The 25,352-nt window shown below is 38.5% G+C and overlaps 1 protein-coding gene across 1 annotated transcript; it reads left to right on the forward strand.

Annotated features, from left to right (window-relative positions):
* Positions 1–760: 760 nt before the first annotated feature.
* Positions 761–25,137, forward strand: rragd.S (Ras related GTP binding D S homeolog). The gene is made up of 7 exons (XM_018265442.2): positions 761–1,218; positions 6,998–7,293; positions 9,845–10,044; positions 14,067–14,181; positions 17,430–17,572; positions 20,671–20,813; positions 23,165–25,137. The coding sequence occupies exons 1-7, from the start codon at positions 1,071–1,073 to the stop codon at positions 23,323–23,325; spliced, it is 1,206 nt and encodes a 401-aa protein (XP_018120931.1). The 5' UTR covers positions 761–1,070; the 3' UTR covers positions 23,326–25,137.
* The last annotated feature ends 215 nt before the right edge of the window (positions 25,138–25,352 follow it).

The raw sequence follows: 25,352 nt of genomic DNA on the forward strand, positions 1-25,352 counted from the left end.
CTATAGAATGGAGGAATCAGGGAGCAGGTAAAATGCTGCTTAATGGAAGAATCAGGGAGCAGGTAGAATACTGCAGAATGGAGGAATCAGGGAGCAGGTATAATGCTGCGGAATGGAGGAATCAGGGAGCAGGTAGAATGCTGTGGAATGGAGGAATCAGTGAGCAAGGACAATGCTGCAGAATGGAGGAATCAGAGAGTAGAGAGCAGGTAGAATGTTGTGGAATGGAAGAATCAGAGAGTAGGGAACAGGTAGAATGCTGAAGAATTGAGGAATCAGGGAGCAGGTAGAATGTTGAAGAATGGAGCAATCAGGGAGTAGGTAGAATGCTGAGCAGAGGAGTAATCGGGGAGCAGCTAGAATGAGGCAGAATGAAGGAATCATAAAGTAGGGAGCAGGTAGAATGTTGCGGGATGCAGGCATTAGGGAGCAGGTAAAATGCTATGGAATGGAGGAAGTATGAAGCAGGTAGAATGTTGCTGGGTGGAGGAATCAGAGTATTGTGCAGGTAGAATGTTGCAGAATCGAGGAATAAGAGTGCAGGTAGAATTCTGTGTAATGGAGGAATGCTGAGCACAGAGAATCCGGGAGGAGGGAGCAGGTAGAATACAGCAGCATGTAATAATCCGGGAGGAGGACGGTGGGAGAAGGGAGCAGGTCTGATGAAGTATGTGACAGGCTGAAGGAATGAGGAGGTGGGTGTAAGGAGTAGGTAGAATGCTACAGCCCGATAAAATCCCTCATCCGTAGCATGAAAACAGAGCTGAACTGTCAAAGCTCTATTAAGCTTATTGATAACATTTTAGACTGGGGTGGGAGCAGGATGCACTGTCATTTTACACAGAGATGTCCTATAATGGACACCGTAGTAGAGGGCCGGCTCCAGTTGCCCACATGCTGTAGTTGAGTGGCAGCAGGCTCAGTTCTAGTAACAGCAGCTCGGTGTCAGGTGACTGAGTCACACTGTTTCTCCACACACAGTTTAGAGTGGGGGAGAGCTGTGCTTTCTTGAGGCTGCGCCTGCACTAGAGCTGTCCGGTTCAGAGACAAGTACAGGGCGGTGAGTGACAATGAACCTGCAAGGGAAAAGCCATGAGCAACAGCAAGAGGAGGAAGGGGATGACGAGGAAGATGATATAATGGGGGTGTCGGATTATGAAGATGGAGACTGCTTCATGGATGGGGAGCGAGGAGACGAGGGAGATGATGATGATGAAGGTACTGATAACTATGTGCTGACTCTTGCCTGCGTGATCCACCGCTGCATTCAGCTCTCTTGGGGGATCACGAAAAAGGGAGTGTTTTGCTTGACAGAGTTAATGAGGCTTTGCTGTGGCAGCTGCCCAGCTGATGTTCTTTTTACTGGTTGGACTCATGCCTGACATCCCTGGCAGTGACTGGGTTAAGCTCTTTGGCCTTGCTATTGTTTGTATGTGAGAATCTTCAAGATTGTGAAAAATGTGCCTGTGCTTGTACAGTAATGTGGGCCACAGGGTGAGGCTGACATACTCTCACATGGGCTGGGAATGTAGATCTGACAGCAGGGACACAGAGGGGCAGAGGGAGTGTGTCGCCGAATTTCACTATCTCTTCCTCAGGGAGATGAGGATTGTGAAAGATTTAGTGGCTACTGGCTGGTGAATTGCTGCTCCTGTGCCACAAATGCAGAATGGAAAGGATTTAGTGGCTACTGGCTGGTCTGTGACTGCTGGTCTTGTGGCACAAATTGGGAATGAGAAGGATTTAGGTTTATATTTATCAAAGAGTTAAGTCAGAGATCGCCACAGTCCGCTAGAGAAATTCCACCACTCTCCATTCATTTCTATGGGATTTTGAAGGGCGTATTTATCAAAGGGTGAACGTTCACTTTCACCCATTGTTAAATACTCTTTTAAAAATCCCATAGAAATGAATAGAGAGTGGTGGAATTTCTCTAGCGGACTGTGGCAATCTCTAACTTCACTCTTTGTTAAATATACCCCTTAGTGTCTACTGGCTGGTCTGCGATTGATGCTTTTGTGGTGCAAATGGGGCATGAGAAAGATTTAGTTGTCTTTAAATGTATTGTGGCACAAATAGAAACATTTGCAGTGATCCCCAACCAGTAGCTTGTGAGCAACATGTCACTCTCCAACCCCTTGGATGTTGCTCTCAGTGGCCTCAAAGCAGGTGCTTATTTTTGAATTCCAGGCTTGGAGGCAAGTTTTGGTTTCATAAAAAACAGGTGCACTGCTAAACAGAGCCTCAATGTAGGTTCACAGTTCACATGGGGCTACCAAATGGCCAATCACAGCATTTATTTGGCACCCAAATAAAAATTGTCACACTTGTGTTGCTCACCAACTCCTTTTACTTCTGAATGTTGCTCACAGGTTCAAAAGGTTGGGGATCCCTGATTCAGTGGGTACTGGCTGTCTGTGACCATTGAGTACTGGGTTTTCTGGTGTCGCACAAATAGTTTTAGGTATGCTTAAGCACCTGATGCATCCCCTGTACAGTCATTTTATACAGAAATGCTAAACTGCACAAGCAATGGGATTGAGACTGACTCTACCCATAACGTTTTCAATAAAAAAACATAAAAACCCCAGTGCTATTGGATAGTGCCAATGGGATCCAGCAATGACCCTTTCCTTTAATCTCTCAACAGTTTCAAATCTGGAACTTGCTTTGCCACATCCTCAAAGGTCTCACAGAGTTATGCCAGCCAGCGTGAAACAGACTACAGCCAGTTTGGCCAGTTACTATTCAGATCAGTGCAGTATGAGTGGCCACTTTTTGCCCATTTTAACAATTTGACTCCCAGTAAAATTGTGTGTTGTCATTGAGGTATAAACTACCATGCTCATTAGGGTAATATTTTGTATTTTGTGCCCTATAGCAAGATTATAGCAAGATTACTTGATATCTATATGGCGGCTATCAAATATATTGCTTGTGTGGCATTGGTGTTTTATGTACAATTGCACGTGTGCATCAACTCAGTTTGCATTTGTGATGATGCTGCAGAACAGAACTCTCCATATAGTATTATCTCCCAGCATGCCATTTTCTCTGAATCGCCCCCTTTCCCTTGTCTCATTCTCTGAATAAAAATCTGACTGCTCCCACCCCACACATAACTAGTTTGTACCTCCAGCCCAGTGCACTTCTCTTACACAGCTAAAGGGTGCGTGGCTCATCTCAGTGGATGGTGGTCTTGCCTCCTGGAACCACCCCACACATGACACAAACTCATATATTCCCTTTCAGTCCTGTACCACTTGATTCTCAGCCTTTCCTTATGCTCTCCTATTTCCTTTCTCCTTATTTGTGTATATTCACTTCCCTTTCTGCCTTGTTCTTTCTATGTCTTCCCTTCTCTTACATTTTTATGTAATCTCTTCTTTCTCATTTTCCCTTCTTTATATACTCTGTTTTATCCTCCCACTTTTCCTTTTTTACCTTTCTCTCTCTCACACTTGGCGCATGTACCTGTAAAGCAAAAAAGCACCTTCTCCTCTCTTCCACTATATCCCTTTTTCACCTATGTATTATTTGCTCTTTTCCTGCTCTTCCCTCTTACTATTTTTTTACCATAATTTTATACTGCTTCATTCTCATCTCTCTTCTAATGATAAATTTCTATGCAGTGTCGGACTGGGACACCAGGGGCCCACCCAAAAACCTTAGACCAGGGGTCCACTCTCAGTATTATTATTCATCCTTTCCTCACTCAACCTCTATTCTCCTAGTCTATTTTCTTTACACACTATAATATATTATTCCATCTATTTAGCCTCTTTGTTCTCATAGAAATAAAGAATGACCATTAAATAGCCCAAATGTTTAGCAGCATGAGGGGCCACTGACACCTGGGTCCACTGGGAGTTTTTCTGGGATACCATTGGGCCAGTCCAAAACTGGATCTATGCCACTGAACTCTGAAGAGGTGATAATGGGTTGCCTAAAGTGATGAATTATTCTACACATCAGGCAGTCTAACATGAGTCTGGGTTGCCTGGATGCTAGGAGAACTGCTACCTGCCTAAATGCCAATACCGACAGTAAAGTCTGGTGGAGGAGTATTGGTCTGGGAATGTTTTTCATGGTTTGGGCTAGGGTCCTTGGTTCTGGAAAAAGCAACCATTAAAGGAGTTCTTCACCGATTAAAAGTCATGGTGCAAAGGATAAAGGGGGGGGGGGCTCTTTGCATTGCCCAGTTAGTAATAATAATATAATAAGTCTATTTGATATCCAGGTGTCCCATATTCCAGTGTATAGCTCCATCTGGTATTATAGTTCTTTTCTGTGTATTTTATTTATTGTTACAAATCAAAAGTGTTTGTGTATTACATGTGTGGCCCCAGACAATTTGTCTTATTCCAATGTGGCTCAGGGAAGCCAAAAGGTTGGACACCCCTGATGTAGAGAGTGATATTCTGAGACCATTTGTGGTTTTTGACTTATTTAGAACTTTATTCAGCAGCTCTCCAGTTTGCAGTTTCGGTAATCTAGTAGCTAGGGTCCAAATTACCCTAGCAACCATGCACTGGTTTGAATGAGAGAGATAAAAAGTAGCAGTAACAATAAATGCATACCCTTACAAGGCATCTGTTTTTTTTAGATGGGGTCAATGACCACAATTTGAAAGCTGGAAAGAGTCAGAAGAAGACGAAGGCAAATAATGCAAAAACTATAAAAAAAGAAAAAATGAAAACCAATTGAAAAGTTGTTGAGAATCAACTATTCTATAACATACTAAAATTTAACTTAGAGGGGAACCACCCCTTTAAGGCTGCAACATATAAAGGCATTCTTGTCAATCCTGCCCTTCCTACATTATGGCAGCAAATTAGGGAAGGCCTTTACTTCAGCATGATTATACCCACACGTACAAAGCAAGGGCCGAACAGAGTTGGCAGTGGAAGAACCTGGCCTGACCACAACTGGCCTGAACATCTGTGGGTTGAATAGGAGTAGCAAGCACAAGCCATACCTACCGTAATTGCCCAATATCAATGAACAGCCTCACTAATGCTCTTGTGCTTACACTGAAGCAAACCATATTCTAAGCATCTTAGCAAAGGGGAAACCAACTTCATATTAAATCGCAGGTGTCCTGATACTTTTGGCTATATATTGTGTGTTATGAATGTGTTAGAAATGTGTCTATTCTATTCACCTGCAAGAAGGAATAATGACAAATTCCTCCAACTTTTACCATACAGGTTACTATACAGGTATGGAATCAGCTATTCTGAAACCCATTATCCCATAGACTCCATTATAATCAAATAATCAAAATCTTTAAAAATGATTACCTTTTTCTCTATAATAATAAAACAGTAGCTTGTACTCGACCCCAACTAAGCTATAATGAATCCTTATTGTTAGCAAAACCAGCCTGTTGGGTTTATTTAATGTTTACATGATTTTCTAGTAGACTTAAGGCATGAGGAACCAAATTATGGAAAGAAACATTATCCGGGAAAACCCCAGGTCCCAAGCATTCTGGATAACAGGTCCCATACCTATACAACAAGATAGTAAGGGGGAGAATGGATCCAAATCATTCTCTCTAAATTTGGATTTTAAATATTTATTCAAACCAGGTCTGGTTTGTTTCTGCAATTTATGCATGCAACATTGTTCCTTGAAAAGAAATGTATATATGTACCAGAACAATCGATATTTTGTAAACAAAACATGCCCATAATAAGTGCAGATGTGCAAAGAAATTGAGAGTAGTGGAGGATCTCCAAGAGAATTGTGCTTCCTTTCTGTGTTTGCCTGCCAATTCCATTGGCCTCTGTGCATTCAATCCTTATTTGGTGGGGTGAAGAACAGCAGCAGGTGTCTGCTGCCGAGATCATTTTAGCAAGGGCACAGGGTCAGCACAGATTTGCTCTTTTCAGAGCCGCTGCAAGAAGCACTCACTGAATGTCCTTAAAGGGGTCCTCAACCCAAAAACTATTTTTGGTTAGTAAGAGAAAATGTCATTATAATCACTTTAACAATTTACACAAAATCAATAACAATCTCTGTTATTTTACTATTATTTGTCAATGTAATTGTTGTAGAAAGCATTATCTCTGACTGTTTACATTGTCTACACTTCTGGCTATGACTACTTAAAGGAACAGTTCAATATAAAAAATGAGTAAATAGATACGCTGTGCAAAATAAAAAATATTTCTAATATAGTTAGTTAGCCGGAAATGTAATGTATAAAGGCTGGAGTGACTGAATGGCTAACATAACAGAACATAATTTCCTGATTTTCAGCAACTTTAAGGGGGGCCACATGGGACAAAAATGTTCAGTGAGTTTGCAATTGGTCCTTAGCATGCAGCTCACATTCAAAAGCAAACCGCTATGACCCATGAGGCTCCCCCTCAAGTCACTGATTGGTTACTGCCTGGAAACCAAGAGCTGCAAAGCAGGACGTAGTGTTCTGGCTATTATGTTACACATCCAGTCACTCCAGCCTTTATACATTACATTTTTACCTAACTATATTGAAAATATTTTTTTATTTTACACATCTCTCTATTTAAATAATTTTTCATTTGGAGGGGTTGAAGTAGATGAACTTTTTTCCACCCAACTTAATTATGTAACTGGGACCACTTTTTTTTAATGAAATAGCGTTTAGCTTATATGGTTGTTGGATTTTGTTCATCCCATTTCACAGAAATGGGTCTTCCAGAAGGCGCTGAATTGTGCACTCCAGTTAGGGAAACTGAAAGAGCATCAAGGTGGTCAAGTTCATAACTGGCATACTGCAATCCATTGGATATCAAACCAATGAATGTCAAAGACATCCCACAAGAGTAAAGTGACGGCACTGATAGGTCACTATTGTTAAAAAAACCTATAATTGCTGTCACTTCTAATGTTTCTTGTCCTTTTGGAATTAGCATGCTGGCACATTTTTCGGTTTGTAATGTAGAAAGGTCACATTATTGGCATTCCTAATGCATTGATTCAAGTGTTTTCTAAATCCTTTTTTTAGTTTTGGATTTTACTGATCCCTTCAGCTCAGAGGTTAAGCCAAGAATCCTTTTGATGGGCCTACGTAGAAGTGGCAAATCTTCAATTCAAAAGGTGGTCTTTCATAAAATGTCACCAAATGAAACACTCTTCTTAGAAAGCACAAACAAGATCTGCAGAGAAGATGTCTCCAATAGCTCATTTGTAAACTTTCAGATTTGGGATTTCCCAGGGCAGATTGATTTCTTCGACCCAACATTTGACTACGAGATGATTTTCAGAGGAACAGGTGCACTTATATTTGTCATTGATTCACAGGTAATATGAAATCAGTATTTGTTGAACACTTGTTTTGCTGCTACCTTTACAAGTGTAGACAAAACTTGGCCTTTTAAAGGTGTGAGCAGTGTTTACACCACAAATATTGCTTTGATCTTTAGTCCAGAAAGCTTTTTCTTGGACTCATCTTACAACAAAACTATTTTTTCTATGTTGCAAGTAGGTCACTCATTTATTTTTTTAAATTGTAGATTCTAGATGAATTTCAGATTCTTTTCCATGATTCTTTTTGCATAACGATTTTATTCTGTGCTTTCCATGCGACTGACCAGTAACTACAATAAAGTATGGTTGTGGTGGAAAGAAAATCTAGTTCAGTCTGCTAATAAATTGAAGTTTGGGTTAAAGTTTCTTTCAGTAAGACAATGTATATTATTAAGTATAATTGAAGGGGATCAAGAGTAAAAAAGTGAATGTCCTGAAATGGCACAGTTATAAACATAGTAACATAGTAAGTTAGGTTGAAAAAAGACACACGTCCATCAAGTTCAACTTTTTTTTTTTAACCTGATTAACTGCTAGTTGATCCAGAGGAAGGCAAAACACCCCATCTGAAGCCTCTCCAATTTGCCTCAGAGGGGGAAAAAATTCCTTCCTGACTCCAAAATGGCAACCAGACTAGTCCCTGGATCAACTTGTACTATGAGCTATCTTCCATAACCCTGTATTCCCTCACTTGCTAAAAAGCCATCCAACCCCTTCTTAAAGCTAGCTAATGTATCAGCCTGTACAACTGATTCAGGGAGAGAATTCCACATCTTCACAGCTCGGGCCCCACTATGAGATATGGGAAGAAACAAGAATATGCTAAGAAATATTGCATGCTGACCACTAATGGTTAAACATCATGTAAGAAAAATAATCAGTGAGTGGACCAAACAGTCTCAACACAAGCTATCTAAAAATAAAAAGTCAGACAATATGTTTGCAAAAATATTCACTCTGTTCTTCTAAGTTTTTTTATGCATGGCTAGAGTTTCTATAATGGGTTGACCTATCGACTCCACCACAAGGCATCCTCATTCCCTCCTTCCATTTTTTCCTCTTCTGCCCCACATTTCTGTTCCTTCTTTCTTTTGCCAATTCTGTGGTATCCTTTCTTTTATTGTTCTTCTTTCAGTTACTAGAATATTTAGTCACATTTAATATTTTTGTACCTGATGACATTGTCAGTTCTATGTGTATCTTAAAGGAACAGTTCAGTGTGAAAATAAAAACTGGGTAAACAGGCTGTGCAAAATGTTTCTATTATATAGTTAGTTAGCCAAAAATGTAATGTATAAAGGTTGGATGTCTAACAGAACAGAACACAACTTCCTGCTGTGCTGACTGAGTTAGTCACTGACTATAAGGTGGGCCACATGGGACATAACAGTTCAGTGAGTTTGCAATTGATTCTTAGCATGCAGGTCAGATTCATAAGCAATCAGTTGGGACCCATTTACTTAAGTTAATGATTGGTCACTGTAGTGTTCTGGCTATTATGTCAGACATCCAGTCACTCCAGACTTTATACATTACATTTTGGATAACTATATTGAAATTTTTATATATTTACCAAGCTTTTATTTTTATATTGAACAGTTCCTTTAAATCTTTAAATAAAAAAAGATATAATTCAATTTAAATAAACCCAACCCCAAGGCTGGCCCATTGCACCCCCTGGGAAAAAGTAATTACAAATGCAAAATAAATCACCAGTGAGAATTCTACTGACCAAATCATTAATTATAAATGCAACAGATCAAATTCACTTATGAGTTCGCTGATTTATTAGTACAATGTCCGTCATTTTGATGCCATCTGATATACAGAGATTATGTTATTTTGGCACATGGGCATGAGGGATGCACTTGTTCAATTCTGGGGAAAAATGTGCTCACTGCTTCCAACTACAATTGCAGGAACAGAGAACATGGAGCCACATTTGCAGAGATCAGCTCGGATTCTCATTGGAGGATTATTTTTCATTTTAAAGGGGTTGTTCACCTTTGAGGTAACTATTAGTATGATGTAGAAAGTGATATTCTGGGACCATTTGCAATTTGTTTTCAGTTTTTATTATTTGTGGTTTTTGAGATACTTGAGATGTTCAAAAGATAACCTCCTTTTGAACACTGGAAAGAGTCAGAAGAAAAAGGCAAATAATTCAAAAACTATACAAAATAAATAATGATGAATTATTGAAAGCTGCTTAATATTAGCCATTCTAGAACATACTAAATGTTAGTTTGAAGGTGAACCACCCATTAAATGCAGCCACAGGCCCTGGAGAACTGAGGAAAAGTTTTTAATGTACAATATTGCCCTGATGTTGCTGGACTACAGCTCCTAGAATACCTTAACCTTGGTAAGGTTAATATTGCTTTAAGACTATAACCCTGATGTTGTGGGACTACAGCTCCTAGCATACCTACCTTGGTCACAATATTCTGGGATATGTAGTCCAGCAACAGCTGAGTAAAGTGCAGATGGGCAGTGCAGTGAAGCAGGGTTTTTGATCCCCTCTAATTCTCTCTGTGGTTTGCAGGATGATTACATGGAAGCACTGGCAAGATTACACTTGACCGTGACAAGTGCATACAAAGTAAACCCTGACATCAACTTTGAAGTTTTTATCCATAAAGTGGATGGTCTATCAGATGATCATAAGATAGAAACGCAAAGAGATATCCATCAGAGAGCAAATGATGACCTTGTAGATGCAGGACTGGAGAAGATCCATTTGAGGTAGGACACAGAAGGCAAATAGGATTTACTGTATTTCAAAAGCGATTAATAATCAACCCACATGACATTTCCACATTAACTTTAGCAAACTGTAAATGTGCAGCAATGTTCTGTCTGGATAGTAGCGGCGTTCTCGTTTTGTGTTTTCCTGATGTTAGACTCCTAGAGTATTATACGCATTGTGCAAAACGTGTAATGATGTCACTTGCTGTTGTTGTACGTTGACGCCGCACGTTTAACGCCGGCGTCATGATGCTGCACCCGGATTGGCACGCTGGCATCCGACGTCCACGTGGTTCCCCCTGGGTGCCGCTATTTTGGGGAAGACGCCGGCAGGGAAGGAATCGCCTGCGCGAGTGCTCCTTACATGTATATTTTGAGTCTGTCCCTAAGCTCAGTAAAGCTGGCCATAAACGCAAAGATCTCATCATACGAATCGAGGATTCGTACGATTTTCGAAACGTGTGTAGAGAGTGTGGAGATCGGCCGTTTGGTCGATCGAATCAAAAATTTCTGTCGGCTGCGGGTAATATCTCTGCGTGTACTGCCGATCGTACGATTTTCAGTGGGAGACTGTCACTAGCTTTGTCTATCGTACGATTGCAGAACAATCGGCTGATCTGTTCTTTAACTACTTTATTTTGTCGGAATGGTAAGACTTTGACCTGAATGGTTAGTGGCAGGTCGGGAGATGGGAAAGTCCGATCGTACATTGATTCGTACGATCGGATCTTTGCGTCTGTAGCCAGCTTAAGTGACAGCAGCAAAGAGCATGTGTAGTGTGAAGCCGCTGAAAAGGAGATGGGAAGATTCTGGGGCATCTTTGGAGAGACACATCTTCTCTGCTAAAGGGATAGTAAAGAAATCCAAAATATAATGTATAACATTTTTAGCCTACTTCTTTAGTTAGGCATAAGTTCTCCTTTAAGATCAGATAACTTTAAACAAGGTAGGGCCTCCCACACTTGATCAAACCCTCCTCTAACCTGATTATCGTCCCATTGATTGAAACCCATGATTCTAATTTCCACTTCAAATGAACTGAGAATCCTAGAGGTTCCCATACTTTTGCAACACATAAATATGTAACTTTGGATAATTTTCCTCAGTAAATAATAAACAAGTATAATGTTTTTGACTCATTTAATTAACATATCTCCCAACTGGCCCATTTTCAGCACGACAGTCCCGATTTTGACAGCTCAGCCCGGAGGCTCGGATTCGTATTAAAATGTCCCGAGTTTCTCTTTGATCTCCTGCACTGATGCGATAAAATGTTTATGAAACTTAATTAAACAAGTAGCATTTTGGCAGGGAGCGCAGAATACTCTGCACTTATAATGGCAGAACACGACATGACACACAGTACTGAAGGAATTCTTCCAAATTTTATTTCAAATCGGAGTGCAAATGCAACGTTTCGGGGAATAAAACCCCTTTGTCAAGCATGTGTGTAATGCTTGACAAAGGGGTTTCATTCCCCATAACGTTGCATTTGCACTCTGCTTTGAAATAAGATTTGAAAGAATTCCTTCAGTCCTGTGTGCCATCGGATTTTGTACCTTTTGTGGCCGAGCCTCTACCCTTGTGCACCAGGCGTCTCTTTCGTTCTGCAGGGTGTGCGAGGTCCTACACTGCTTTGAACCTTATAATGGCAGACACACACTGGCAGATTTGGGGAGATTAGTAGCCCTGAGACAAATCTCTTCTTCAGGGCGACTAATCTCCTTGAACTGCCTTCCCCTGGCTAGAATGAAAATCGCCGGCGGGAAGGCACTTGGGGCGCTTCGTTTTCCAAAGTTGCCTCACAAGGAAACTTCGGACGACTTCTAAAAACGAAGTGCTCCGAGCGCCTTCCTGACCAGCGATTTTCATTCTAGCCAGCGGAAGACAGTTCGGGGGGATTAGTTGCCCCGAGGAAGAGATTTGTCACAGGGCGACTAATCTCCCCAAATATACCAGTGTGTCTCTGCCCTTACAGTTTAAGATACACAAATATACAATTGTAACTATGGCTTTCATTGAGTTCTCATTATCTAGTTTAAGAACTTGCATAGATTATTATTATTATTTAACATTCAATGAGGCTCACAAACTTTGAGGCAGCACTGCAATGCATGTATGTTTAACTAGACTACCGTTGCTGTGGTACTGTAGGCCCACTATAAGGACATGTCTGAGGAATGGTCAGTGTTTCAGACTTCAGAATCAAAACATTTTTTTAAGATTTACTTTATTGGATTTTGAACAATAAAAGAAAGAGCAAATGGAGATTAGGAAAATAAAGAGGAGTAGGTAGTGAAAGAAGAAAGAAGGTAGTTACACTAGTGTAACCAAACTTAGCATATGGTAACATCATTGGTAATTTCCAAGCATTTAAAGTGCTGCACTGTCTGTGGGTCAGACAGCCATTGATCCCATATTTTTCCCCTGTGCCATGTATGTTGATTTCTGCCATGTAAGTGTATCATTGACCAGCTTAATCTAAACCTCAGGGTAGGAGGCTCTCTGGTTTTCCAGGTCAGTAGAATTGCTTTTTTGGCATAACATAAGAGTTGCAGTAGGCATAGCCTAAACTGTAGGATAAAATGAGACCTTTAATGCGTCCCAACAGGCAGAATTCTTGTGTCCTGATATTTGGCAGTCCCTAACAAGTGTCCATATAGGCATGTTTTGCGGCCCAAACCTGCTGGATTTAAGGACGGTCCCAGAAAAAGTGAAAATAGTTGTCCGGCTCTACATTTAAAGGAGTGGTTCATCTTTGCGATAACTTTTAGTATGATGTAGAGAGTGGTTTTCTGAGAAAATTTGCAATTGGCTTTCATTTTTTATTATTGGAGTTTTTTTTAGTTATTTAGCTTTTTATTCAGCATCTCTTTAATTTGCATCTTAAAGGAGAATTTAACCCTTTAGCAAAAAAAAGGCCTACCCCCCACCCCATATAGACCCCCCCTCCTCCCCTCTAATTTTTAACATACACCTCAGCACAGATTCAGACATCGGAGTTCACTGCAGCCATCTTCCGGGTTTTCTTGTCTTCTTCCGGCGCTTCAGCAAATTCCGTCCATTTCGGCGCATGTGCAGTTGTCGCAAACCTGTTCATCACTCCAACTGCGCATGTGCCGCTTCACCGGTCTCCTCCTCAGCTTACCAAAGACCAGGAAGATGGCTGCGTGGAACTCCGATGCCTGAACCTGCGCTGAGGGCTAAGTAAAAAGTTAGGGGCATATCCCCGGGGGTTCAGTTAGGTTGGAGGAGGAGGGAGGGTGGTCTACGTGGGGTGGGGGTAGGGGTTTTTTTTGCTAAAGGGTTGAATTCTCCTTTACGTAATCTGGTAAGTAGGGTCTAAATTACCCTAGCAAACATGCATTGATTTGAATAAGAGACTGGAATATGAATAGGAGAGGACCTGAATGGAAGAATCAGTAATAAAAAGTAATAATAACAATATATTTGTAACCTTACAGAGCATTTGTTTTTTTTAGAAGGGAGTCCACACCCATTTGGAAGCAAAGAGTCAGAAGAAAAAGGCAAATAACTATAAAAAAAAATAATGAAAACCAATTGAAAAGTTGCTTAGAATTTCTATAACATAATTAAAGTTACCTTGAGGTGAACCATCCCTGTAACACATACATCAGGATAACCTTGGGATATTTGTACCAAGGTGTGAGGGATCAAATAAACTCTGTTTAGAAATTTGACATGATTGTACCAATCACTTGTGGAGATATATCTTTTCAGGTAAATGTTCAAGTTTATTGTTCCAAGTTTGATTCAAAACATATTTATTTTCCCATATCAAATTATAAATCAATCTACTAATTGACTAAAATGCCTGTAACGGCACGGATTTGAAGTTTATTTTTGTAACTTGAAGGGCTTATATTTTTTCTTTACATTATACATGTCTATAGTTTCTTTTCATAATGTCCTCCCTATAAAACCTGAAAAAAATGCTATCTTCCCATAGTTTTTTATGTAGAAGTACTATAATGATCACTATTGTATTTTATTTTCAGCTTTTATCTCACCAGCATATATGATCACTCAATTTTTGAAGCATTCAGCAAAGTTGTACAGAAACTAATTCCACAACTTCCAACCCTAGAGAATCTTCTGAACATCTTTATATCAGTAAGTAAATGACTTGTTTTTCAAGTTCCATTTCTGACTATTATTTGTTTAACAAATGCATACTGTGAATAGCATTTTGTACATGGAGATAACTTTGTGCAACAGTAAAATCAGTAATTACACAATAAAGTACAAAAATAATATATACATATATGTATCAAACTGTAAATAAAACCACAAATGTTATACAGATATGAGACCTGTTATCCAGGACCTGGGGTATTCTGTAAATTGGATTTTCATAACTTAAATCAACTAGAGAATCGTGTAAACATTAATAAATTCAATGGTTTTGCTTCCAATAAGGATTAATTATAACTTAGTTTGGTTCAAGTACAATGTACTGTTTTATTATTGCAGAGAAAAATAAAATACTGGATTATTTGGGTAAAATGGAGTCTATGGGAGATGGGCTTTCCGTAATTCAGAACTTTCTGTATAAAAGGTTTCTGGATAAGGGATCACATACCTGTACTACAAAATAAATCTACAATTAGAAATTCAATTCTTGTCATGGTTTTTTTTCATATACTCTGCTGCACCTTTTTGGCCATAGTTTTGCTTTTTATACCATTCCATATATACAGTTAGGTCCATAAATCTTTGAACAGAGAACTTTTTTTTCTAATTTTGGTTTTGTACATTATGACAATGAATTTTAAATGAAACAACTCAGATGCAGTTGAACTGCAGACTTTCAGCTTTAATTCAGTGGGTTGAACAAAAAGATTGCATAAAAATGTGAGGAACTAAAGCCTTTTTTTTTTTAACACAATCACTTCATTTCAGGGGCTCAAAAGCAATTGGACAATTGACTCAAAGGCTATTTCATGGGCAGAAATCAAGCCTCCTTTCATGAAACACTCATTTTTGGTATATTACATTATACTTTACACCCATTATCCCCAACCAGTGGCTCGAGAGCAACATGTTGCTCACCAACACCTTGGATGTTGCTCTGTATGTTTCAGTGAATTATATGTTGCAATGAAACATTTAGCAAATAACGCCACTGGCACTTGTGAGCAATCCTCTTCCTTGCTTCTTTTTTCACACAGGCACACATGAGCAGTAGGGTTACAAACACTTTAAGGTGGCTTTTACACTCTACTGAGCATGCATCAGCTGCTGGATTTTAAAGAAGGGTGGAAGAGGATTGCCCGCTTGCAATGCCCCCATTCGGTGCAGTTTACTGCTAATGAGCACCAGCTGAGGGTATCTAGTAAGTCATTACAGTCCTTTGAGGGAGTGTCCTAACATTTGGCACCCATTTTTGGATTGGAACTTGACCCCTTATTTTTCAGTACAGATCACAGGCATGTGAAACTGTAACTGCTGTTGGTAGTTGCAATTCAACAGCAATAGAACTGAAGAGCTGAAAGTTTGATTTTTTAATATAATTAAAGTTGGCAATCATTTTGGCTTTCAGTAAAACACAGATAGGTGTGAAATGCTGAGAATTACAGCAACACTTCCACTATAAAACTTTTAGAAATTTTACAGGTGATCAACTTCATTACTATTCTGTACAGAGGAGAGGGGGGTATAGAAATAAACTGCTGCTCTGTAAAGAATAAGAATGGATTTTTATTTTGAATGAAAAGTAACACCAAAAAATTTAAGTGTTTTAAAGGAATGACAACATAATGTACTGTAATACTACACTATTCCTATAGGATTTTTTGAAGCGTACTTATCTAATGGTGAGTCCTAATTTTCACCCATTGATAAATAACCTTCTAAAAACCCTATAGGGATGAATAGAACGTGGGTACGTTTTTTAATAATTAAAATCTGAACTCACATTTTGATAAATCTGCCCCTTATTGTAGTAACATGGGTGTGATTTAAAAACAGGGAATGGTCCACACTGACTGGAAATGGCCAATTTTCTGTGAAATGGGTCAGATTCACCTATATATATAGTGCTGAATTATTCCCTCTTTTCTTTACACCACATAATAAATCTGCCCATTAGAGTGAAATACTTTATTAAAATCAATATATCTAATATATATCACCCATACACTACAATTCAGCGCCATCTTGTGTGCAATTTGGAGGTGCTGGGGAAGACTTCAAAGTGAGTGAAGAGTGGAGCCTTGTACGGTATGTCCTGAAGAGTCAGCGACACAGCACAGGGGGTTGAATATTAAGCGGTGAGAACAGTCTGATATTTAGAAACAGAAGTGCCTGGAGAATGGTGAGGGGGGACTCTCCATAGTGACATTTTTTCCTAATAGTGTCCAGACAAGTTCCTCTCACTATTAACATGAATGCTAGGGGCTCTGACTTGTCTATGCCTAATAGTCATTTTAAGTGACTTTTAAACGGCAAAGACTATGGGGCCCATATATGATTGCCCGAACTTTTGTTTTCAGGCAGTCTCAAAGGAAACCCCACATGAGATTATTGTACTCACGCAGGGTTTCCTTTACAATTGCCGGAGCACATAAACTGGGGCAATCATAAATTGTTCAAAAAGACTAAAAAAAAGCAGCATATACATAATCAGGTACTCACCAAATGTTAGCATAAAATAAAATTAACTCTGCAGAACCGCACATTCAGTGTGTTTATTCTATCACAACATGTTTCTGAGAACTTTTTTCTGATAAACATATCCTTCATCAGGTGTCTAGCAAAATATTTGCACTGCTGAGAACATTTCCAAGGGTATAAAATGCTGCATTGTCATTATCGGATAGGTAGTTGAACCTGTAACCAGCACTAGTAAACTGATTTGTTTTGCAAACAAAAAGACTACATAGTCTTAGTACACTTAAAAACATATATGTATATGTCTGTAGAATCAAGTCAAGTCAACTGGACTTGCTGTGTTTTTCTTGAATACGTTTCCCCAGTCATCCAACTGTCTTTCTCAATTCAGAATGACTTGTAAATAAGATCTTTCAGGGAATAAATACACCGCAATGTTGCTCCAATCATGAATGAAAAGTAAATAGATTTACCCATAGATTAGAGGATTTCTTTTAGAAGTTTTGTTGCATTCAGGGTCCGACTGGACCAGTAGGACACAGGAAGTAGCCCCGGTGGCCCCCTCCCCCTACAATCCGACTCTGGTTGGATTTAGTCATATCATGTCCAAACAAATAAAGAACAAACAAACTAACTTTCATCTTTTGCATCAAATGTACTAACTTACATCTTAAATGTGATATTATCCAATTGCTTACAGGAACGGGTAGCTCAGTATTACTGTTCAGTAACACTATTCTTCTTTGTAGAACTCCGGCATAGAGAAGGTTTTCTTGTTTGACGTGGTCAGTAAAATCTACATAGCCACAGACAGCTCTCCAGTGGACATGCAGACTTACGAACTGTGTTGTGATATTATCGATGTGGTTATCGACATCTCCTGCATCTATGGGTACTAAGCACTTGTTTTTTTCCTGTTATGTTAAATATGCAGCAAAACAAAAATTATTACATCTGCATTGATAAACCAGTTGGAATATGTATTTGAGACAAATGTTCTTATAGTGAGGGGATACTGCAGGGGTATCATATGAACTGGGAACACAGGAATAAGAGGAAATCAACTTTCAGTTCCTGTTGTGTAATGGGAAGGCCCCCACCACTGATCACCCTCCAACCACATGACACCTTGGCTCAGCTTGGCCTCAAGCTGCACTACAATCCCCTCACAACTCCCCACTGAGACTTGCTCACTGAATCCCCACCCCCCACACACACTGGCAGAAGAGGTATGTGTCTAGCACTACTCCGGCATGTGCCTGATCTACCCCTAGTTCTGGCCCTGTGTCATAGTCAAACATGTCACCCTGCATAAAAAAGGTGGCCAGATGGCTTAATCATACACCCCATTATTTAAGCTTTTGTTTTCTAACTTGTAGGTGAATGTAATTGCTGATTGGTTGCTATGGGCAACATCACCTGTGATGGTTTTCTCCAGTGTATTCACAGAATGATAAATAGGCCCCTAAGTGTGCCACCAAATCTAAACCATAATGATTCAACTGAATCTGAACCCTGAAAAAAAGTTTTGAGACCTGACACCTACACATAAAAAGCTGCATAATGAAAGTCCTTTCCAAATTAAACGTGGAACACTATTTTTTTTTCATTAAAAATTCCATACCTGTTATAAAGGTGTTTAAATACGTATCTGAGCTAATATCCAATATACTAATTAGGGAGCATTCCAACCCTACTACATTACAAGCCCTTTAAGATAAACAGGCATAAATCATGCAACGCTCTACCTGAGAGTGAGTGTGTCCTGGTGCAGCTGCCCCAGACATTTCGCTTAAACTTCAACGTTCAGTAAGCATTTGATGTTAACAGGTCACTCACCGCTCCATGTCTCTGGTCCGGGTGCATCGGCCCGAACCCTCAACTTGGGGAAACTTCACAGTGAACACGATTCCCTTGTAGCGCGCTCTCAATGGAACAGCAGACAGCGTTGTGATTAAAACATCTTTATTCACCGGACAATCCTCCTAACGCATTTCATGTGAACACACGTACTCATAGGCATAGGCAGATTTATCAAAAATTTAATTCAGAGTTCAGAACAGGTTGTGTGGTGGTTACAATTCTTTTCTGATAACAAACACGCAAAATCATAGTTACAAATGACACTTTTAGTGATGCTTCCCATATATCCTCTCTGGTTCGCACCTACTGTGTATTAGAGAGATTAGTGGGCATGCCTTAACAGACAAACACAGTAATCAGGGCCTTAATACCACTCCTCTCATGTCCCATATGTGCTGTGCCCATTGCATTCATTTACATGTGCACTGGAGTGGGGAGAATAGTAACCTCCCTGTATGCTGGCAAATGCACGGAGACCTAGAGTTAATTGCATGCTTTAAAAATTATGATATAATTGGTATCACTAAGACCAGGTAAGATGAAATACGTAAATGGGCTGTGAATTGAAATGGTTACAACCTTTTTAGGAGGGAAAAAGTGTGGAGGAGGTTTGTATGTAAAGCCTGAATTAAAACCATGCACTAAAAAAATTACCATTAATGGCACTGGGGAGGGGGTAGAACCCCTCTGGGTACAGATTTCAACTGGGCAAAAGGTTATAGAAAATTATCATTGGTGTATGCTACAAACCAAAAAGTTATTATTATGGGTGACTTCAATTATCCAGACATTGACTGGGGTAATGGGGATGCCAAGTCAGAAAAACCTAGTAGGTTTGTAAATATGCTGAATGACAACTTTTTATTTCATTCAAGAACCAACTAGGAGTCAGTTTCTTTTGGATCTTGTAATAACTAATAATAACAAATTTATCTCTAGCATTTGTGTGGGAGAGCATAAAAAAGGGTATACACTCAAGGAATGAAAACATTTTGCCTCTTTTAGGTCCCTAATAAGGCCTCATCTGAAGTATGCAGTGCAGTTTTGGACTCCAGTCCTTAAGAGGGATATAAATGAGCTGGAGAGAGTGCAGAGCTGTGCAACTAAACTGGTTAAAGGGATGGAAGACTTAAATTATGAGGGTAGACTGTCAAGGTTGACTATGAAGATTTTCATTCATCCATTTTTCATTCATTCATCCAGGTCATGGTATATCTAGTAAAGGTAAATCTAAAACAACTAGACTTGCTGAGTAATCATTGAAGACGTTTCTTCTGCTTCAGTTCAACTGACTGATGTGGGAAGTACTCAGAGTTCTAGGAGTTGCATGACACATTGGATAATCCTATCACAGTAACTACACAGAATCAACTCCCCTGTAAATTTCAGATGTCATCTCTTCGGAAAGTTACAATGTGCCATTGTGATTGGATTAGTGGAAGACTTTATATGACAAGTACTTCCCACACCAGTCAGTTGAACTGAAGAAGCTGCTCGGATGAGTAGTGAAACGTCTTCAATGATTACTCAGCAAGTCCAGTAGTTTTAGATTTACCTATACTAGATAAATGAGAGGGCATATTATTACATTTTACAAGTATATTATAGGACATTATAGACCAATAGCAGGGGACCTTCTTACCCATAAAGAGTATCACCACACCAGAGACCACCCCTTCAGACTAGAGGAAAAGAACTTTCATTTGAAGCAGTGTAGATGGTTCTTCACAGTGAGGGCAGTGAGGTTGCAAAATGCAGTGCCGATTGTTGTTGTGATGGGCGATTCTGTTAATGCCTTTAAGAGTGGCTTGGATGATTTCTTGGAGAAGCATAATATCTGAGGCTATTATGATACTAAAATCTATAGTTCGTGTATGGGTATATATAGTTTATGTGAGTGTATGGAGGGATCAGTGTGTATGGATGGTTGGTTTCATTTGCAGGGGTTGAACTTTGGTCTTTTTTCAACACAATCTAACTATGTAACTATGCGAGTGGGAGAATGCAGATTGACACCCTTGTTTTGGGTGCCAAAGATTCTTGGTACAGCTGTGACTATATGTCCTTATGTCCTCTTTATTATAACTGATATTCCCTCTCTCTCTCTCTTTTTTTTTTTTTTTTTAGGCTCAAAGGGGCTGGGACTCCATATGACAAGGAATCACTGGCAATCATAAAACTAAACAACACTACAGTATTGTACTTAAAGGAGGTGACAAAGTTCTTAGCCCTTGTTTGCTTTGTACGAGAAGAGAGTTTTGAGAGGAAAGGTAAATGTTAAATAGCTTTTTCTTTTAAAGCAATGATTAATGGAGAAAGTGATTCTTGTTGCTAGGATTTGTTATCTGGAAACCCATTATACATAAAGCTCCGATTTACAGAAAGACCATCTCCCATGGACTCCATATTATCCAAATAATCCAAATTTTTAAAAATGATTTCCTTTTTCTCCGTAATAATAAAACATTACCTTGTACTTGATCCAAACTAAGATATAATTAATCCTTATTGGAAGCAGAATCAGTCTATTGGGTTTATTTAATGTTTAAATGATTTTCTAGTAGACTTAAGGTATGAAGATCCAAAGTACAGAAAAATCCATTATCTGGATCTCCCCAGGTCCCAAGCATTCTGGATAACAGGTCCCATACCTGTATTAGAAAAAACATTTTATGGGATAGGGTATTTTAACCTACACAAAAATCCATTATCTGGATGTCCCCAGGTCCCAAGCATTCTGGATAACAGGTCCCATACCTGTATTAGAAAACACATTTTATGGTATAGGGTATTTTACGTAAGTATTTTAAATTTATATTTTATTTTAAGTGGAGTGTAAATAAAATGTATAAGATTTTTGTTTTGCACATATTTCATAATTCTGCTCATACTTGGGACCTACAAACAATAGTCTTTATTTGATGTGGTTGGCATATTTGATATATTTAGATGCTGAGTAGGCCCCAAGTCTCCAAGATGAGAGTTGTAGTTCAGCTTTGGTGTTCATACTTATTATAAAAAAACATTTTATTTGTCAGCAGTGACACATATAACCCAGGCAATAAAATGTTAATTTCAGTTTGTGCAATAAATAGCCTTTGCAACACCCAACCTCCATCAAACTGGGGCTTAGGGTTGTTTGTTTGTTTTAATTCGGTTTATACATGCAAATCCAATACAAAACTTAAATTGCTTCTGTCTATCTTCAGTCATAGCCCTGCCCTTTATTTGTATTGTAAAATCCCAAGTATGGACAGCTTTCTGGAATCTTTTCTCATTTAGAGATTATTCCATCAAATAAGTAACAAGAGCATGTTAAATTTGAACACCAAGAACACTCTTGGTCTTAAAACTCTGGGAAAAGTGATTTCTAAAACAGATTGAACCACTAAAAACATCTTATGTGCAGTACTTTCAGTGAGACCATCTTGTAATGCAAGTAGTTAAAAGCTGAGGGATGAATTTAACAAGAAGAGAATATAAAAGCATGAAACATACAAGGAAAACGTGTCAGTAGTCCTTCAAATAAAATGGCTCCAAATGCTATTTTATTAAGAATGGTATAGGAATGGACAGATAAAATTTAAGTGTTTAATCTCAAATTTTTTCTTTTTTTGTTTTGAAATATTAAAACTGCTGTGCCCCCCTCAATCCATCTTAGCTATGTGCTTGCACTTACAGCCCTGTCCAGAATTAATGGAACATCCAAAGTTACTAGCAGAATCAGTACTCTTTTCTTAAGATTTTTCTATTCCTAACATACAGTATAGTACTATTATAAATAAGTACATACACAAGTATGTGTATTAAGTAAAGTTAGGATAATAGTGCGACCAATATGTTTGGGTGGGGGGAGTTGGTTCAAGAGCCCACCAATGGAATATTTGCCTTGGGCTACCAGTGTTTTGAAATGGTAGCTGGTAACAAGGAGCAACAATACAGCAAGATATATCTCCTGTTTTAGAGATGATATGCAATACAGGTATCCACTATATGTTCAGAAAAGTGCCTTTATAAACATATATTCTCTGTAGATTTTCCTTACCCTTTTGAGTTGAATTTTGAGCCTGATCAAGTGAGCAATTCAGTTCAACCAAATAGTTATAGGAAGGAGCACATAACATGTTTCTGGCATGTTACTTCATAAAAGGAGGAAATCAGTTTTCAGCAAATGGACTTCACTGCATATTTAACAAAAAATATGATCTTTTTGGTAGAAGAAAAGTAGTACCCTGTTTATGAAGCTTTTTCATTACTATTGTTTGGGCATAATGCTCACAGTTGGCAGTTGACCATGTCTCTGCTACATTAAAACATATTGTGCTGGTCTTACTAGATAGGTTAGTGCAAATTAAAAATTACAAGGGAAAATACTCTGCTTTCTTCAGCTCAGTTTTGAAATGCAAATTAATGACATCAACTTGCTAAAAGAGACAAATAATAACATTGTTCTTTATGGGAGTTCTTTACCATATACAGAGAGAAATACTTGAAACGCAACTTCAGTGAATGCTAATAACTGTCCTAAATGTAGTTACTGTATTTTGAAGAAGATATTTTCTTTATACTGCTTAGTTTTGTTTTATAAATTGTTAATTCAGTTACTTTTCTTTGAATATAGGGTTGATAGACTACAATTTCCATTGCTTTCGAAAGGCTATTCAGGAGGTGTTTGAAGTGAGGGTGAAAGTACTACGATCTCGAAAACACCAGAGTCAGACAAAGAAGAGCAGGAGAGCGACTCCCAATGGAACACTTGGAACACTAGGAGTGCCATTATAGGCATGGAGAGGAGCAGAATGCAAATGGTGGAACACAGAACCTACCTTTCTGCATCTGTCAAGCTCACTTAACAATTCAGTATATTGCTCACCTTTGTCCCGAAAAGAGAAAACTCACATGAAACTGCATTGTGCAAGGCCTCTGAACAAAGAAGTAGGGAATAGGCTTAGTTTAAGTCTCCAGATATTGTTACTTGCAAGAAGAACTTTACTTTGCAGTGAAATCAGTAATAAACTAACATTGTTATTCTCTAGACCGAAAGTTCCACTAATTGACTAGTCTATGTTAGCAGTCATGCTCACAGAAAGCACTGAAGTGGAATTAATACAATTTATTCTGTATTTATTAGAGAGTACATATATATCTGCTCTACAGTTCTTCTAATTAGATAATAATCTGACAACCAAAAATGCATTCACAAGCAAACTACCACCTAGACTGATAATTATATATATATTTAATCAGCCTCCTAGAATATATCTCTTGTGTGCAGCTAGATTTGGTTGCAACAAAGAGGTCGGGCATGAATGCACTTCTGTGGCTTTAGTAACCTCCACATATATTTTAAAGGGGATTTAAAGGCTTCCAATTAATTAAGGGATTTTAGTAGAATCGTTAGAAACAAGTAACTTTCCAATATACATGCCTAATTTTATTCTTATTTTTGAAATAATCAGTCCATTTTCCTCTGCAGCCACAGGCAACTGCTTGCTTCCTTTATGCAGTAACCAGATCCCTCTCCTACTGCCCATTTGTGCAGCAGGAGCCAATCAGAGGCAAGCAAGCTGGTGTATTCTCTGCTCTGGCTGCAGTGAGAAATAGGGAAAGCCTGCAACTGCCTAAGATTCTAGAACAGCTGAAGTAGGGCTGAATGAGGCTGCCTTTTAGAGATGAAGACACTGGGTATTTTATCTTTACAAAAGTAAGACTAAAGTAATGCATGTATATTGCAAATTTGCTTGTTTTTAGGGATTCTATTAGAATCCCTTATCTTAATAGGAAGACTTTACATCTCTTATCCTCTTTTCAATAATTAGCAATGGCTGCTGCTCAGACCCCAGAGATGAATACTTATGCTAAGCTGCTCCAGGCCTGTGGGAGCATTTGGATGGAATGCTGAACTGTTTGCAAATATTACAGTGGCTTCTGTATATCTTTTAATTATGCAAATACAATAGCCTGTTCTAGAAGTAGGAGTAATATAACAGAGTTGTGTTTTGACTGCAAAACAACTCTGAGAGAGATACATACACTTATTTATGTAAACCAAATGCTCAACAAAATATAAGACATGGTGAAAGCATTTACTTTCATATTTTTTTTTTAACCTTTTAGGGTCTAAATATGTTTATTTATAATCCTTAATTATAAACTTGGGTGCAAAGATTACCTATACGTTTAATCATAAAGAAAAACACAACCCTACAGTAGTATCTGTCATATTTATTATTTTTATTTCACTTGCAAATATTATCGAAGTTTCTTGGAAATTGCACTATTTTATATGGCAGCATAAGGGAAAATCCTGCAGTATAAGGATGATCTGCTGGGTTGTGCTCATCATTTGGTTTAATTAATGAATGCTGCATCAATAGTACCACTTAATGTATCTTACAACTAACTGCAGGAAAAGGCAATATGGAGAAATATAAGAACTGACACTGGTATTTTTATGTAAACTCATGGATTTTGGTTTATAACAAATATGAAAAGCTTTTATATCTTTCCTAAAATTAATGTAAATGTGTTATTTTCCTGTAAGTGCGTTGAAGCAATCAATAAATCTTTGGCTGATGCTCTGAATGTAACAAATGAAGGCTCAGTTGTGCTGTGTATGTATGTATGTGTATGTATATATATATATATATATATATATATATATATATATATATATATATATATATATAAAAATTTCCTTTTTACATAAAAAACAGATATATATATATATATATATATATATAGCACCTGTTATCCAGAATGCTCAGGACCTGGGGGTATTCCGGATAATGGAATTTGGATATTCATAC

Source organism: Xenopus laevis, chromosome 5S, assembly GCF_017654675.1.
Source record: "Xenopus laevis strain J_2021 chromosome 5S, Xenopus_laevis_v10.1, whole genome shotgun sequence".
Taxonomy (NCBI): domain Eukaryota; kingdom Metazoa; phylum Chordata; class Amphibia; order Anura; family Pipidae; genus Xenopus; species Xenopus laevis.

Excerpts from the sequence above, each read along its gene's own strand:
- rragd.S (XM_018265442.2), top strand. The coding sequence starts at position 1,071 with ATGAACCTGCAAGGGAAAAGCCATGAGCAACAGCAAGAGGAGGAAGGG. Across the intron at positions 17,573-20,670 it reads GACATCTCCTGCATCTATGG|GCTCAAAGGGGCTGGGACTC; the intron begins GTACTAAGCACT and ends TTTTTTTTTTAG. Across the intron at positions 20,814-23,164 it reads AGAGAGTTTTGAGAGGAAAG|GGTTGATAGACTACAATTTC; the intron begins GTAAATGTTAAA and ends CTTTGAATATAG.